The sequence below is a fragment of the Homalodisca vitripennis genome, chromosome 5 (assembly GCF_021130785.1).
Source record: "Homalodisca vitripennis isolate AUS2020 chromosome 5, UT_GWSS_2.1, whole genome shotgun sequence".
NCBI lineage: Eukaryota > Metazoa > Arthropoda > Insecta > Hemiptera > Cicadellidae > Homalodisca > Homalodisca vitripennis.
Window position 1 is genome coordinate 66,793,890 of NC_060211.1, and position 18,865 is coordinate 66,812,754.

The following is an 18,865-nucleotide window of genomic DNA, read 5'->3' on the forward strand; positions in this document are numbered from 1 at the left end:
CGTAGTTGTTATGTCAGCTCAGTGGCCACCGTTATTTTTATAATCATAGATTATCAACCTTAAGTCATATACAAAAACACTTACAAAACTATACATGAAGTAGGGCCTACACCAAAATTTTTAAAAAGGAGCAATTACCAACTGAAAAATAAAAATTCACTTGAAGGTATTTAACATTTAACAACAAAACATACTGAAATATTACTGTAGAAATTATTTGTTATTAATAATAAGATGTGTATATAAGTCGCAACATAAACTCGGAGTGTATATTTCAGTTAGAATGAGAATCTACTGTCACTTTATAACAGTCACATGTTATATGTTCAATACAGGAAATTAAATTAAGTTTCATATTGCATTTTGTTGACTTTACCTCATTATGTAATTATCTTCAGTACAACCCAAGCCAGAAATATGTTATATACCGACCATGTATCTGCTGCCAATTCTAAAGCCAAGACATGCAGTCGATATGGCTGCCCGGAAATTTGTGTTTACGAATATGAGAATTAATATTTTAATTATTACATATATAAATAGTTTATATGTAAAGGCGCAAGTAATGATTTATTCAAAATTCTGGTTGGTGAATAGAGAGGAAATTGTTTGTAATAATATGTTCTAAATAGTCTTGAATATTTGGGTGGCAATCTGCTACAGAGTTGGTAGAAGTATTGCTACATTATTACTAAATAAAATCTTATATAACTTTAAACTGTAATTATTTATATAATAATTTTAGGAATTATGATCAATATCTTTATTGGAATGTTTATAATCAATTTCTTTCCTGTCATATTGATACTGTACAAAAATATATCCTGTCGCCTCTATGTACTGTGCCAAATATCTGAAGTGTTGTAATTTTGAGAGATTAAAAATTATGTAACACAAATCGTTCATTCATAATTAAAAGAATATAAGTTCAACAAAATTTAATAACAATTGGGCTCACATTATAACATATTTTATATCTTTTAAGAAAGATAAAAATCTCATATTTTGTAGGATGATTTTCTTTAGTGACAAGCTCAAAACTCTGAATCAAGTCAAAATAGTTTGAGATATTTGGAGTAATATACAGTAGGCAACGGTATTTAGTAAATGCAAAATTGATCCTTATTCCTGGTATATATTATAACAAGATACCAATTATATACATCAACAAAATTGTTTTCAAACAAGGAAAAGCAATGTATCCTTCTCATTAATAAAATACACTTATTTATTACTGTTAGATTAGGGAAAATAACATAACCTAACACGTTTTGCACATAATATCGATTCACCTTTCATAACAAATTACTGTCTCTTAAAATCATGTTTTTTAATAAATCAACTTCTTCACCATTAATACTTAAAACTATATAACTTACTAAGTCAAAAGCAATACTTACTTAGTTTATCATTTGAAAAGCTGTGTTTAACTTCATTGTTGGCTACTTTTTTATAAACTTCATTAGTAGTAGCTTTTATATTAACTTCGGTAGCGCTTTTACCATCTTCAGATGGTGAATTCTGTTTACATATTTCATCTAAGTGTCCACCAAACAATCAAAAACAATATAATCAGTATGAAGAACATTCTTATATATTCAGTAAACATTAAGCATTAAGTACAAGAACTTTACCAACCACATTTTCGACTCGAGATCAGAAAATATTTTAACCATTAGGCTTCGACAGACTACTTAATGTGTCTCTAACTGATTCCTCACACAACTTAGGTGAAATTACACGTATTTTTCCTGTTAAATGACAATATCAGACCTTTTAAATGACTGTGATTTAAAAGCAATTTTTAAATATTTATTTACTAGCTTTAAGTTACATTTTATGTTTTTAAAGGTTGTTAATTATTTTCATGTAATGTACCATTTAGTGCGTAGTTTAAGCTAAGATTTTACCTAATTTAAAAGTAATGTTATTTGAAATACCGGGGTATCTTAAAAGTCACACCCCCCTATTAACTTTTTTATGAATAGAGATAGAGTGATTTACTTTGGGGGATGTTTTTATGACCAACTGAGGAGTGTTTTGGTTGTTCAAATTTTTTTAATAGTAACCCCAATCAAGTGACACAAGTCCATTATGAAGTTCTGGAAATATCAACAGCTGGTTTTGCCATGTTATCTGTTATTGGTTACCAGTTAGTATGTAAGACACATTTAGTTAAGTTACTGTGTCTCTTAGTAACTAATAAGAGATAACATGGCATTGCTATGTCATGGTTGGAAAACCAGCCATTGGTATTTCAAGGTCTTTCTAATAGACTTTGATTAGATAAAACAAAACCTAATAAATGCTATGTTATTCATGTTTATATATAAATACAATTATGTCTCTAATATTAACAGAATATAAATTTAGATCAATAATTTGATGTTAGGCTCTATCAAATGCACTCTTTAATACTTTAATAAATTGATACGCTACAATGGCACTGATTCTACCAATAAAAACAACTCTAAACAATTTTTTCTACAGTATGTGCTGTTAATAGTGAAATATCAATTTAGTTCCTTATTTGGTTAAGACATCACAGCACATGTCTGGATAAGGATTGAACTTGGTAACTCCATAATAAAGTGAGTCAGCTGCCGAGTTGGACTGGAGGGTCAACTCAGCCCAATTTCTTCCAGAATGATTGTCTGGAGCGAGTGTATTATGGCCCATAAGGTAGGATTTTAAGCATTGGTATGGCTCTCCAAAATGTAGTTGCAAGCCAATTGTTGGATGATGACTGTTGCTGGATCTCTAATAATGTTACTGAGTACCATCATCCCCCCTAAACTATGCAACGGCACGATACTGGAAGTTAAAACTCTGCACTGAAATATCATAGAGGCTACCATATTCACTGGTTGTGGTACAGTGCACTAAGTGTAAAGCTCAGGGACCGATGATTGAGCTTGCTTTGTTGTTCTGATGAAGAAAATATGTACGCACGCAGTTCTGAAAACCACTCTTTGGTCAAACAGCAACTAAGTTGGGTTTTATAGTATTCTTTATAGTTGTAACTAACGTGAGATAGTAATTTTGATATCTGCATTACTCTACTGATCAAGCACGGGCATAGTTTATATTAGGGTATTTCCGCAACTATTAGAGGCCATTGGGGTGGAGGGGTTGGGGAATCATTTGAACTTGTATGTATTTTAATACTTTTTTATTCCCAATGAAGACAAATCCAAAAATTAAAAAAATCGATGGAACCCTTCTCGAGTTATAAATGGTGTAACTAATACGACTTTCTTATATAAATAAATATATATATATATAGATAAATAAATATATAAATAAATATATATATATATATACAGGGTGAGTTTTCTAAAGTGATCCAATAGCTAACTTTTTAATTACACGACTTAGCACCACACTTTAAATTTGGAACTTGCTCAATTTTAAGTTTCACTCAGGGATACACTTTCAGATTTTTTGAAGATGGCCGCCATTTTCCAATATGGCGGTCAACTTTAAAATCTCTTATGGAACACCCTGTATTTTATGTTTTTTTTAGATTCTACTCAACAAAATAATACATTATTGTTTTTGAGAGTTTTTCAATATCTCTAATGGTTCAGGAGCTACGTGGACTGGAAGTTTTCATAATGTTTGCCAATATGGCGGCCAACTTTAAAATATTTTATGGAAAACCCTGTATTTTATGTTGTTTTTATATTCTACACTACAAAATAAGACATTTTTGTGTTTTAGAGTTTTTCTATATCTCTAATAGTTCAGGAGCTACGTGGACTGCAAGTTTTTATCATCAGTCCGAAAAAATCCGAAAACTTGCAGTCCACGTAGCTCCTGAACCATTAGAGATATAGAAAACTCTAAAACACAAAAATGTCTTATTTTGTAGTGTAGAATATAAAAACAACATAAAATACAGGGTTTTCCATAAAATATTTTAAAGTTGGCCGCCATATTGGCAAACATTATGAAAACTTCCAGTCCACGTAGCTCCTGAACCATTAGAGATATTGAAAAACTCTCAAAAGCAATAATGTATTACTTTGTTGAGTAGAATCTAAAAACAACATAAAATACAGGGTGTTCCATAAGAGATTTTAAAGTTGACCGCCATATTGGAAAATGGCGGCCATCTTCAAAAAATCTGAAAGTGTATCCCTGCGTGAAACTTAAAATTGAGCAAGTTCCAAATTTAAAGTGTGGTGCTAAGTCGTGTAATTAAAAAGTTAGCTATTGGATCACTTTAAAAAACTCACCCTGTATATAAAACCATATAGTGTTTTATATGGCAAGACTACTCAAGACAATACGTATAGACCGGCAGAAAGATGAATGTTAAACTATTAATTACAACACATTATTGTTAATTATTACCTGTTTCATTTTGGTTTTTCGCTTTTATCAAATTCATTAGTTTTTTGTTCTGTTCCAACATTTCCTGTAATATGGTCACCATTTTATAAATTTTTACTGAATTTGATATTGTTGTATTCTGTACTAAAAGCAATAAATCATCGTCTTTAGGATCACTCTCGGATGGATGTTCTTGATTTTTATCCTGAAAAATTACAAAGAAATTTTTGATAAATCAAATATGTGACATCTTACGCTGGTTTACAGTTTATTCAGTCAGCAAGTAATGCTAAATATCCATCAAAACATGCTATTATACACACATCTTTTTATAAGATTAGTTTTGAATATTCATGATTTGTGAATCATGGTAGCAAGCACATGAAAGTAAAACAAATTTCCTTCTGGTACCAAACAATTTACAAATAATATTTCATGATGTCAATAATAAACACCTAAAACTCCACTGAGCTTCTCCCTGGGCCCCATCATCCATATTGCCTGTCTGCCAGCATCCATTCAGCACACTGTCCTCCTCTTCTTATAAATCGTAACTCTACTATTCCCCACTCGGGGAGGCTCTGACTGGCATAACATAAGACACTTTTTCGGTCCGCCTAGTCTGCATTGTAGATATTTTGATAATTCTAGCTGTATACAGGCTCGATGAATTTGTACAGCCTATTATAAAAAAAACAGTTAATACATTATACAGGTTGTAGCATAATGTACCTTTAGTTTATAAATTGAGGAGCTGTGCATTTTACTGATTTGTAACGGCAATATACAATCTGATTCTGATCTTACCGCGAACGTCGCTAGGTTACAAGACATTGAGTGTAAGATTAATTAGGCTTAACTTTAGGAGTTAAGCCAAAAGCACATAATGAAGCAATATGGAAAAGAACAGTAGCTAAGTTAAAAAGAAATTGTAATAGTTTAGTTTGCCTAAAACCAATATACTGAAATAATAGAAATTCTTAAACTAAACAAGGTATGTAAAAATTACAGTTACTCAATGGAAATTTGAATGTACCGCAGTGAACGGTTCAGTCCTGGCCATTATTTCACAGGCTGGTTTCTCTTTCTTAGTTGACAGGCGTTTCTTCCAAGTAGGAGATTTTGGTTTACTCGGGCTGCTCATTCTATAACAATAAGATTATAATCAGACAGCAGTATCAGGTTTGGTACATTATAATTAATAAATTGTTACAAAAAATCCTTTTAAATCTTATAAATGTATAAAGTGCATTTAAACATGAAAACTTACACTTGTTAATTTTCGAAATACAAGGTAAAATGTATTATATTTCCTTTTTAATCTATTGGGATACACAGTGCCTAGCAGTTCATAATAAATTTTAAATTTTCAACACAATATACAGGGTGTTTCATAACTCTTTTTGCATATTATATAATGATCTTTCTTGTCACTTAAAACATTATTTCACTATACAATAGGTGTAGTAAACTAATTTTTAAACTATGGTTGGACTTTTAAGATGTTTAAATTTCATGTGTGTGTATGTGATTTTTAATTAAATTCTAATTCTATTTATACACACACACACACACACACACACACACACACACACACACACACACACACACACACACACACACACACACACACACACACACACACACACGCACGCACACACGCACACACACACACGTATATATATTTTTATTTATTTATTTATTAACGAAATGCAGTATTAATGTTAATTACGTCCTATTAAAAAATCAACCAAATCAAACATTTTTGTGGTTATCTTTTGATGGTGACCATTAAATATTTTGAATTAAAATAAATCCATACTCAAGCAATTTAGAAATATATTTAAAAATACCTTTTATAGAACATTTTATTAGAAATCCAATGCCACATTATTTAAGAAAATCGAATGAAAAATAACCGAATGTAGCATGCATACTTTACTTTACTCAACGCAACGCAACAAATTGCTCGTATAAAGTCCATATTTATAATAGACTAACCGATGACAATTGTTGCAAAGTTTTCCTGTACTACAATATATATGCTGAAATAGGTATTAAACATACATTATTTATTCCTTATAGAATATGAATACTACTACTAGCCTACAATTACAAGTAGCTTATTACCTTAAAGACTTTATTTGTTGGTCTGAGTAACTACGTACACACGCGTTACTTCACAAAATTTGCAATATTACTTGGTTATTATTAATCCAAATGCCCTGAAACTCGAGATCATTGTAGGAAAACATGCAAAATTTATGAAACCTAACATAGTACTGATTTTGTTCTCAGTATTTAAATAAAAAAAAACAAATAAAGATGAACAGACAATAAACAGAAAGACATAGATCGTTGCCTGCATTTAGGGTTTTATTCCTTTCATCCAAAAAATGGTTTGTGATGAAAGTCCTTGAATAACCTATATAGTTCAATATAATAAGAGATTATACAGCAAACAAATATTAATCCAAATAAGTTTCTACGACATCAATAGTTTGCTTTTTTGTGAGGTTTCATTATTTGTAGTATACTAGACACCAGTGCAAGGTATATGTGTTTTTCCGCCGTTAGCAAAACAACAGTCCGATTCTAGAAATCGTAATAGATACAGCGACTTAACGCATGCTATTGTTATGTGTTTATTGTTACGTGTTGTGTTATTTGTATGTACTTACTCGTCATTATCTCTGTCTGAACTCTCAAGAAAATAATTATTTTTCAAATTCCATATTGGTTGCTATGCTTTTTGTAATCTCGAAGATAGAATTATTGTTTTGAGTGTGGTAAACATAATAAGAAAGATTATTAGGAATGTATCCAGCTGATTTTTTTCGAGTTGATAGTGTTTTGTTTTCAGTTGATTCTTGCATCGGACAAAATCACTGGACAGATTGTGAATTCCACTTTTAGGTAGCAGAATCTGAAGTTTAAGCAATACTTCTAGATGCAAAGTATTTAATGCTGTACGAAAAATATGCTAGGATTCTTTGATCAATTTTGAATTTACGAGCCCCTAGCATGTAAGGAACATGCTGCTTCGATAAATGTCAGTGATATAGGTTAACACCGATAAGGTTCACTAAGTATTAGGTTTGGTTCAACATTTTAGTTATAAGGATTCCAAATCTTGAGAACAACTTCCCCGAAACAGAAAAATTACAAAGAAGGCTTCATCACTCCACGAGAAACTATAGACATGTCAAGAAGAAATCATGGACAATTTTCTAATCAGTACTACGGGAAGACAACTGAAGATATATCCAAGTAAGTTTCGTATAACATGTATATGAAAAACGACTTCAGAATCTAACATAGTTTTAATAGTGTAGGAGCTACGGAAATGACATAACGAGAGAAACTTGACATCAAAATTATCCTTTGAATTAAAAATTACTTAAGAAAATGATAGTGTTTAAAAAAAAAATTGGTAATTCAATTAAGTTATACTCGTATATTGTATATAAACTGTGAAATTCGAAGTGTAATCTCCAGTTTATTCTGTGGACTTCTTTTTAATATAATCCCAAATACAAATACTATTTTAAATGTCATCAGTCCTACTTCAATTAATCAAAGAGTTTTGATACTTCTTTCTTTATGACAGGGATCTTAACGAGCAATAATTAAACATTTTCAAAACATTATCAAACTCCCGATTTCCCCAACTATAACGTTACAAAACCACTGAAAAAGGACGCTTCGTAAACAGGTACCCTCTGTGTTCATGTAGCATATCTTCTCTTATTTGTCTAATCATGTAGTCTTTGTCCTATGTTACCAAGAAACCGACAGTTCCATCTTAAACAATAGTTCCATTATCTGTCTGTCCTACCGTCTGCTCGGCTGTCTGCCCAACAGTTATATAAAACAATATTTAGTAAAGATTTCTTTAGGGGGAGTCAGTTTACTTACAGTCAGAATTACAGAATCCACCATATCAGAACTGACGAAGTGAGTGTAAGATCAACACGTAGGCGATACAGTATTGCAGCGATAACAGACCGCTGAGTTGGCTTGTGATAAGGCACGTAGCTGGAACGCAGCTGTCTCCTGACGTAGGGTTTGTTTGCCGTTTTAAGTTCTTTTATTTCATTCAGATGGTACAATCAATTACTGAGCTGAGAATTACCTTATAAATTCATAGCCATTTAAGACAATTTCTCTAAAAAAAGAAAAGGGTGAAACTCGTTTTATGATTCCACGAAGAATTACTTTAATTTAAAATAGGAAAGTTAAGTCATTTTTATCAGGCCCCAAAGGAACCACTCAAGATAATAATAAACCATGTATATGATTAATAGAAACAGGGAGTGACATGTATTTTTATTAATTTCTGAATTAAGGAAATTACAAATTGTATTATACACGGTGGTTCACGAAGGTATGCAGAAACCGCGAGAGCCCATTCTGCATGTAAAAATAACGAAATAGTTATAATACATATATATATACGGAAATGCTTCTTTAGCGAGTTACGGCTAGCGAAAGATAACGCCCAGATTTAAGATCACCTTGTAAAACGAGGTCTTCCTGAAATTCTGGTAAGGTAGATTAAGAGTTGAATTCAATCTTTTCTTATAGCTTTTGACCTGATAAATTTAATAAAATAGGTACCATAACTGTAAGTTAAGTAGTTTTTGATAAAACCAGTGTTAAATGCAGACATTTTTTCATTTTTGAACAACAATAATTTTTTTAATTTTCCAAGATAAAAAAACAAAATATTTCTTTAAAACTTGTAAAAATTGTTATTTTGAACAAAACGGTATGAGTAAAGTACCCAGAAAACAAATATATGTTTGAATACATAAATTTTTATTCATAACATTATAACGCGCCTTTTGCATTTAACTTGCTAATTACCCATTAAACTAATTAAACTTCTATTGTTAAATTGTAAATTATAATTCTTAAATGAAAAAAATATTTCATAGTGTAGATTGATTTTAGCAGTGCATTCAAGTGCTGCTGACATACTGTACGGCTTTTTGTGCCTGATTATAAGATAATCCTAAATTTTGCTTAAAATGCTTACCACTTCTAATAGAAGAATTTAAAAATTCAACTATTCTTGTTTTCAGAAAATGGTGCTCCTTAAAACATTGTGACCGTAACGTTGCTTGATAGTAAAAGAAAACTATTCCAATTGGAAGTCGATTGCAGCATTTTCAGATACCATCCCTTAATTTAGTAAATAATTTAAACTAATAGAAAAGGTAGGATATGAAGTATTAATTCGATAGAAAACGTCAAAAATATAATGATGCTAATTTCAATATACGGTATACAAAATTAGGACAAAAATGAATTACAAGCTATGATATTTTTGGGATACATATTTTATATTTTACTTTGAACAACATCCATTTCTGTAAGTATTCATTTTTAAGTATATTGCAAAATATTATTTATACTTCTAGCCACCTGCCCCTGATCTTGGGTACAAAAAGCCCAAAATTAATTTTATAACGGGTTTTCTATTTTAGGCGGGTAGATGTTGGCAGCATGTGGCGGCAATGTTGTTTTGGTGTCAGCTGTTTCATTCATGTATTGTTGTTCAGTGAGTGTTTCCATTGTATGGCAGGTTAATTTTTCATCATGACAAGTTACACGATTGAGCTCAGATTATTAAACTTTATAATCAAAATGTGTGTTCATTAGTTAAAAGGTTACGTGCGTTGCGACCATTTTACAGCAGATGCGGAGGCCCATCAATGTCAACTCTTCAACGTTTGGTAGCTAAATTCGAGAAGACCGTTTCGGTAAACAACCATTGCACACCCAGACGTCAAAGGAACAGCAGCATCTATCGAGAACGTCGCCGCTGTCCGTGAAAGTGTGCAGAGGAACACGAGGCAGTCAATTCCTCGTTGTGCACAAGAACTCGGGCTTTCGCAAACTTCAACTTGGCCAATTTTGCGTCTGGATTTAGGCCTGCATCCATACAAAATCCAACTGACCCACGAACTCAAAGTTTATGACCATAGATAACGCCGTTTGTTCGCCGAGTGGGCTTTGGAGCGTTTGGAAGAGGGGACCCTCATTTCGGTCAAAAACTATCTTCAGCGACGAAGAACATTTCTACAATGGATGGCTATGTTAACAAGCATAATTACCGTATATGGGACAACGCCAACCCACACGAGGGTTCACCAGGTAGCAATGCGTCTACAAAATGTTAATGATTGGTGTGGATTTTGAGCTGGCGGTGTGATTAGTCCGTATATTTTTAAAAACAACGTTGGTGAGGCCATCACTGTCAACGGCGAACGCTACAGAACGATGATAACGGATTTATTTTGGTCCAAATTGAACGATATGGAAGTAAACGACATGTGGCTTCAGCAGGACAGCGCTACGTGCCACACAGCAAACGACACCATGCACATTTTGCATGAACGATTTGAGGGTATGTTATCTCTCGCAGAGGTGACGTGAATTGGCCACCAAGATCGTGCGATTTGACGCCCTTACACGTTTTATGGGGTTTTCAGAAGTCGCAGGTCTATGCCAATAGGTCTCAATCAACCGATGAACTTAAGATCAACATAACCCATGCCATCTCTCAAATTCAACTGGATTTATGCGGCAGAGTAATTAAAAATTGGACCACTCGAATCCGTACCATTGTGGGAAACCGCGGTGGACATTTGAACGATGTCATATTCCATACACAATGGCATACATGGGCCTTTCACATGAGAAATAAATTGCGTTAATATATTATACATGACTTGTTTTATTTCATCTCAACATCTACCCGCCCAAAATGAAAACCTCTTTGTATTACAACTATTTAGGCGTTGATGGTTTTTAGTGGTATCTGGTAGTAAGTTGACGAAATAAATAAATGAATAAATGTTGATAAACAAGCGTACTTTAGTTTTTTAATGAAACCCCGGCATTGCTGTGCAAGCGACATGTACATGTACCTCATGAGTGCAGCAAACAGTTAGAAAGTCTACATGTTACATATAAAGCATGTGATGTACTGCTCTAACGCCATTGACAGCATCACGTGAACTTCATATTCTCATACGTGATCAGAGGAGGTGGACTGCTACTGGTGTGGAGGTCAGTAATAAAAACAACTGCGGCACAACCGCTACCGTGCCGCCATGCCCGTAGACAATGAACCTCTGATATCTCTCAGTAAATCAGACAATAGTGTCGTAACAGTTGATGTCTTTGTGTAGTATGAGTTATTAACAATCCCAATCGTGTGTGAGAGATAACAGTGCTGTGTAAATGGTAAGCTCATGCACAACCTTATAACGACAATTGAGGTTTTAGAGGCAGAGATTAAAAGACTTAAACTAAACCTACAAATGTGTGAACGTGGGGAACATGTCTGGACAAAAGTACAAATCGAGAAGTTTAAATTTTCAATGTAAATTTAAGAGCAAGTTGGATTGTCTGAACAAACAAAAAACCAACAAATCTTGTTCTGAGCCAAAACCTAAGAAAGCCAACATGTATACGTGCCGAACAAAAACATACGTACAGCAATAAATTAAAAATAAAGGCAGTCGTTATACGGGAGATAGCCATGCTCGCTGCATCACCGAATTGTTGGAGGAAATACTCGACTGCGGGGTTACATGCGTCTGCAAACCTGGTTCGAGACTACATCATCGACCAGTGCGAACTCCATCTGTATTCGGTACTACGAAGTACTAATAGTAAAGATCTTGCTGTATTTGAACTTCTGAGTATATACCTCGACGTAACTACAATACTACGTCAACACCAGCCTAGTCTTCTCTACACTGCGTTAACGCTACGAACTGCCCGGAGATGACGACATTAATTAAGAAATACCCTCGTGAAATGCCTCCAGGAGTTGGCCATTAGGCACAACGTTCGATCTCTGTACTTATACAAGACAAGTAGTATGTTAAAAAATACGAGACTTTTGAATAATTGTAATCTCTTTATGAACAGTATAAAATATCAACGATTTTTTAAATTTTTTTTGTCATGGATGATACAACTTTCTGAGTTTCGTCACAAAGGTCTCAAGATTTGGAAATTAGAGTTCATCACCCTTTAGGGCGAGGCCCGGTATCGTTCATAGTGCTATCGAGGTATCGAGGTTCCCGTTATCGAGGTAGTTCGTGTTGTGCATGGAATAAATGTGAAAAATCTTTTAACATTAATGATATGTCCATGTGGCTGCTTAAACGCCGCTTCTCGCTTATTTTAACATTACTAACGAAACTTATCAACCCTTCTTTTCACGAAGAAATTTGTCCATCAGTTTTCCATCCACCTAAAGTTCCATCCATTCACATCCACTAAAGTTATTTTAAACCTTAAAAAGACGACTCACTGCTATTGCCAGCCTTCTTGCAGAAAAAGCTGAACCATCTCTCGCCCATTGAAGAACGCAACTGCCCCTAAATTACTTTTATCCAATATCAGCCGAACCTGACAACCCTGATTACGAAGTAATTGTTAACTACCAACTTTAAGAGTCGTTCCTAGCAAGACAAAGACACCCGTCAGCCTTCGGTGTCAGAGCTAGAGTCTACAAATACGAAATTAGAATTTCACATCAGAGTGACGTTTTACCTTGGAGTGTTTTAAAGTCAATTAATCTTGGTATAGCTCATTTTAAGAAGTTGTAAAAACCAGAAGCTACCGCCAATAATTCTGATTAATAATAAATAGCCTCGCACCTTGCGACGTAGTGTATACCGGCGGCTGGAAAGAAAATTCGAGTACAGGACGTGCTTACGTTACTGCGGATAGTCGGCTTCAGACTTCCAAATGATTCATCCATTTATACGGCAGAACTCACAGCTATAAAAAGGTTGTAAGCATAGTATGGTTAGGACTGGGAGCTTGATGGTCTGTACAGACTCCCTTAGTGGCTTACAAGGAATAGGTGACATTTATTTGAGAAATATTCCTGTTCGGGATATATGAAGCTCATTGCACTACCATCAAACTGAAGTGGTGGTTGTAACCATCCCTTGGAGCATCAGATCATGTAGGAATATTTGACAGATAAAGGAGGTAAAGAAGCAGTTCAACTCTAGCCTTTCTCCACACGTATAGTGGCATCAGACATTGTCCCTGTGGTAAAGGTGAATCTAATAGCTAGGTGGAGTTCCAAGTGACGGGCAATCGACAATAACAACCTACGATTGATCAAAGACAGTTATACCATGGGATTGTCGCGAGGAAGTAGTGTTGTATCGTCTTTGACTACGACACACGCTGCTCTCGCAAGGCTACCTCATGGGTAAAAATGTCCAGCCGATCTATGAAACATGCCACTGCTGTGTCAGTTGCAGCATGTGCTTGTCGACTGTCGCCGCTATTCGGGGCACAGGCACACCGCGAATCTGCCAGCCTCGTTGAAAGATGTTCTAGCTGACGATTAATCTACGATAGACTCCTTTACTTTCTTAAAGAGACCTCTTTAGTAATCGTTATCTAATAATAATTAATATTAAGATAAATAAATAAATTATTTATTAACTGTTATTGTTGAGTTAAATAAATTTAGTTGTTGGTAATGTTGTTAACTGTTATTTAGTTTGTAGTTTAAAAAAAATTATTAATTGTTATTTTTTATCGAGTAAACCCCTTTACAGCCATTCGATGGTAAACAATTTATATACCTGTTAAATTGTTTGGCTAGAGTTTATTTTTGTATCGTTTTCTAGATTTAAGAATTATTATTTTAACTTTATTGTTATCTCTATCGAGTTGGTCCTTTTACATCCAATTTGATATACAGAAAGATAATAAAATGGATTGTCGGTAGAACCTATTGTAAGTTGCGTTTGTATGCTTGGCTTGTCGTATGGTCTGTATGAGTACAGTACAGTACGTTACACTGACGCTACCAGAAAGCGAGCAGGTGTCATTCTTCTTAAGGGCGTTTAATAACAAAAGTGATTTTTCGCTCATACAAAACTTGTACTATTATGTATGTTTCAATGTGATAGGGATTGCTTATTCTACACACTCAAAATCAGATATCAGAATATACTATAAAGTATACACTATGTAGGCATACTTATCTGATGCATAGTGTGAGTGTTCCGCAACCATACCCATTTCTGTGTTCCCGAACTAAAATTTGTTCCCTTCTAATGTTTACTGTATTAGTTACGAATTTTGGGATTCATTATAAAGGCAATAAAAATCATATTATCTGAAGCTATTATTAATAATATATGTTGTCTAAATTGTGTGTGCAAATAAATTAAAATCTAGTTTCTTAACACGTCCCCTATTGTACATAATTTACAAAATACCTTCTGATTATAAAAAGATCCATAACTTTATCTTAAAACAATGAGAGAAATTCATGACTCTACATCGAAATAAATCTTTGAGAACATTTCTTCTCTGTACATTATTTTAATATACGCCATCGACAGGGTTAGTACGTACGTATATGATATAATAAAATTAATAATACACAACGACTCTTTTCACTCACCCATACTCCTCGCTGATTAGTTGAACTCTCAATCAAGTGGACATTGATCACGTTCTAACACTTAAACATCTGAAAGTTGAGGTCTAACAAGTTCAAACAGATAATATGCGCCGTTCATAATAATAAATTTTATGTTATACAAAAATATTTCAGATAAAGGGTTGTCCGTTAAGTAATGTTTATTACAAGTCTGAAGCTATTCATGAATAAGGTACAAGTACGTCCTAGGAGTAAGACTGTGCTTAAAAGTGACCTAATAAGCATAAATTTTCTCAGAACTGGATGATAGTTTGTAACTCGTACGTCTCTTCCACATTCTTCAAAGATGTTCAGAAGTTTTATATGTGTGCGCACTTTTCCACTAAAAAATCCAAATATTGACTTTATATTTTTACAGTAACTTGTAACACTTAATACTGACTAGTACAATTTAAAAATGCGAATTTTCTTGTCCGGGCAATTAAACAAATTTGTTTATTAATTGAAATGTATGCTTTGAAAACATATGCATTTATAACTAACTAGTAATTCCATTATAAGTTTGCTAAACATTCCAAATGCCAATCCTCAAGGCGACAAGAAGTGTTACTACAATTTAACACAATGCTGTTTTCTTCACGATCCGAAGAAGTATATACAAGCTGAGTCTGTTGGACTCAGCAAGTTGCAAGACATGACGACATTCCTAACATTTGTTATCTTCAACAAGACAGGAAAGGCGGCGCCAGAGGTTGTTACCAAGAGCTGCACAGCGCGGAAGTGAGATCATATGGACATAGTCAGCCTTGTGTGTCGCTTCTAATTCTGCAAAGTTCTAACGTACCCTAAATCAATGAACATTATACCTTACTAACATGTACGTCAATTCAAAACGCATAGGATACGAAAATGTTGAAAGAGAACAGATATTTGGAGGCTGTACGGAAACAATATTTTGGGCGATAATAAACAAGACTACACAGGTATACTGTAGTCAGTGGCGTAGCTACCTTGGGTGGCACCCGGTGCGGAAGTTTGTGGTATCACCCCATCGAAAGTAAAAAACAATAAATTTTATATGATAAAGGTCATGGATATAATATATTTTTTCTTTTTATTATCTATCACTATATAATAATACACGTTTAAAAATTCACGCCAACCAAACACAACACACTTCACGAAACAAATGAGAAATGTTGCAACTGAAACGTCAAAGATCGCGAGTATGGGACGGGGAATCCCTCACGACAGCGTCAGGCTCTTTTGCGGGAATCCACGAATTATACATAGAGCTGAGCTAGTGCTAGAGGAGGAATCCCCTAAAAAGTAATTTGTGTGGTAGCGATTTATTTTTTTTGTTTATTTGTACATTGTTCTTGAAGTTGAGAGACCGGGTGGGTGTCACCCCAAAAAAGGTGACACCCGGTGCGGCCCACCCCCCGCCGCCCCCCCCCCTTTGCTACGCCACTGAATGTAGTCACCTTGACAGTTCCCATTTAAACGCTCAGTAACGCTTTAAACCCTTCAGTGTGCCGCTATAATGTACAAATTGTAAAAAGTCGAATAGTTAATTGATCATGTTGCATTTTTTGGAATTTGAGTGGTTGTTCTAGTTTGTGAATTGTTAATTACAGTTTTCTTCAAAACTAAGAGAAGCATATACTTTTTAAACGTTAGTTGTTTGAAGATAATTTGAATTTGAATTTCAAATAACTTTGTTTATATACATTTATTTTGATAGCATTTGGTGAAATATAATAAGATTTTATTTTTTGCCATTTTGAGAAGTTAGTTACTGTTTATTAATTAAATTTATTTCAAAAGAATTTCAATTCGGTTACTATATTTATTTTATTTTGGAATGTTATTCTTTTTTAAGAAGTTTTTTTTAATAACCGTGGTCTTGTAAATCTTTAGTGAATCATACACGATGTTAATAAATAAACGTCTGTAAATTAATTTGAATTTACCATTGTGCAATAAATTTGATAATCTAAGTCTAGTAAATTTAACATTTATTTTACCCCCAGTAATTTGGGATTAATTGTATTGATTAGAATCGACTTAAAACTTTATTGAACATAATTAACAAAACAAAAACATATTGAGCGAGACGTATGTCTAAAACCTGGATTAAAACTCTACAGTACCTTTATTGTATACTGATGTGAACTATCAATAGGACAGACAATAAGGCAAGTGCAGTCTGTTCAACTGTTCATTCCCCATTTTGTTCCTTAAACATTTCTTGACGCGTTTCAATGTTGAGAACGATGTTTCAGAACTACATTTCAGTAATACAAAATTATTAAAATAATAATAATAGTTTGCTAAAATATTAATTGAAACAATGGAAAATTTAGGGGCTCTCATGCATATGGATTTTGCTACACCCGGTATTCATGAATATTTTTAAACTGTTCACAAAAGTTGAGAGCAAACGGTTTAATTCAGCATTCTACGAAATTCTGTTTTCTCACAATCGATTTTGTATAGACCAATGAAACAGTCTCTATATGTTGTACTGAATACAAAAGCTCGGGTTGAAAAGGACTGCCATACCAACGCACATTGACCGTTCCCGAAAAATTACCTTCGGAACAACTTGTAGGCTATGTCATTACGAAGTATCTTGGACCACCGCGCATATCGACAATACGGTTAAAATTTTAGTGTACCCATCCATCTCCCCCCTTAAACCATCGTAAAACATACGCTCTTCCTCAATCACTATTAATAATATATCAAGGAATGTTGTCGATGCTAACTTAATCCTAATAAATGTTTTCCAATAAATAATTGATTGATTTATCAACAGCGGCGTAATATGGAACATAGAATAATCCCTTTTGGATCACTTTTTAAGTAAATCAAACGTCAAATATTGCTAACTGAGATCCAGAAGAGATAAAGAATAAGCTTTCTGATTATAGCAATAGTTGAACGAATGCATTGGGAATACCAAGTCAAAGTCCTGAAATAAAAATTAGTTCTTACTCTATTATATAGGCTATATTGCATCTCTTCAAAAAGAACAAACCTCTACGTAGCTATAAAAGCCATTGTAGTTAGTTTTTATTAAGTATTCACAGTTCAGTTACTACTATTACATCTATGCTACGTTAAAGTGACATAATACGGTATAATAATTCGATTCTGAATAGTGAAAACTGTAATTTAGAAAATAAAAATTGTTTAATATTAACACCTTTAACGTGTTAATACATCAAAATATGCTCATACAATTGAATTGACTATTCACACCTCTTGAATTATTACGCTACATACACTTATTTATATTTAAAATATAGAACCTTCATACTGATGGCCAATAAAATTCAGAACCAACCTAACTGAAAATAAATGTTATTTAATGGAAACAAACTTAACATTAACTGTCAATATCAAGTCACTAATTACAGTTTTCATATTTCGTGTGATTTATAGATACCCTAAATGACCGTACCTAAAATATAATTAACCTTTGGGTAGTTACTAATACAATTTGTTCATAAAAATACTTAAAATATAGAAAATCTGCATATTTGACAGTTTATATGAGATTCATGACATCGAGCTTATATGACAGTCATTTATAAATTGACGAACATAACTTTCTTGTAAGATCCAATTAAGGCATTAGGATACTTACGATTTCAAGTTGTTACATTGTTGAGGCAGTGATTTTGTTTAGAATAAATGTATGAATTGTGAAAAGAATGTACAATATTTCACCAACGTTTACAAGGAGAACACTACTTTACAACTACGCGCACAGAGACCTTCACTACATGAGACACCGCAACACTACGGCTGCTGCTATTGTCCCACGCCCCCCTTCCATCGCTCATGACCCCTTCCCCCCACAACTAGGTGAGTGGGAGACGCTCTTTAGCACCCCTTTGAACTCTGACGTCACGCATGGACACGGTCAAGGCCCTGAATTAGTACCCCTTAGTTTCAAGATTTCATAATCATTTCATGCATTTAAGACTAATGCATTGATGTTCCATTAGAGCAACCAAAGTGTTCAACACAAATGTTACAAAGGATAACTGTCATTAAGATATTTTATAT

The 18,865-nt window shown here is 33.6% G+C and overlaps 1 protein-coding gene across 2 annotated transcripts in view; it reads right to left on the bottom strand.

The window, feature by feature from the left end:
* The window catches only part of LOC124362313, a 67,684-nt gene extending 49,096 nt beyond the window's left edge, over positions 1-18,588 (bottom strand). For both annotated transcript variants that reach the window (XM_046816710.1, XM_046816709.1), the window contains exons 1-4: positions 18,441-18,588; positions 5,375-5,483; positions 4,360-4,543; positions 1,401-1,538 (exon numbers count right to left, since the gene is read on the bottom strand). In XM_046816710.1, the coding sequence (XP_046672666.1) occupies positions 1,401-1,538; positions 4,360-4,543; positions 5,375-5,482 (430 nt within the window). In that variant the 5' untranslated portion in view covers position 5,483; positions 18,441-18,588. The remainder of the gene's footprint in view (positions 1-1,400; positions 1,539-4,359; positions 4,544-5,374; positions 5,484-18,440) is intronic.
* Between the last annotated feature and the right edge of the window lie 277 nt (positions 18,589-18,865).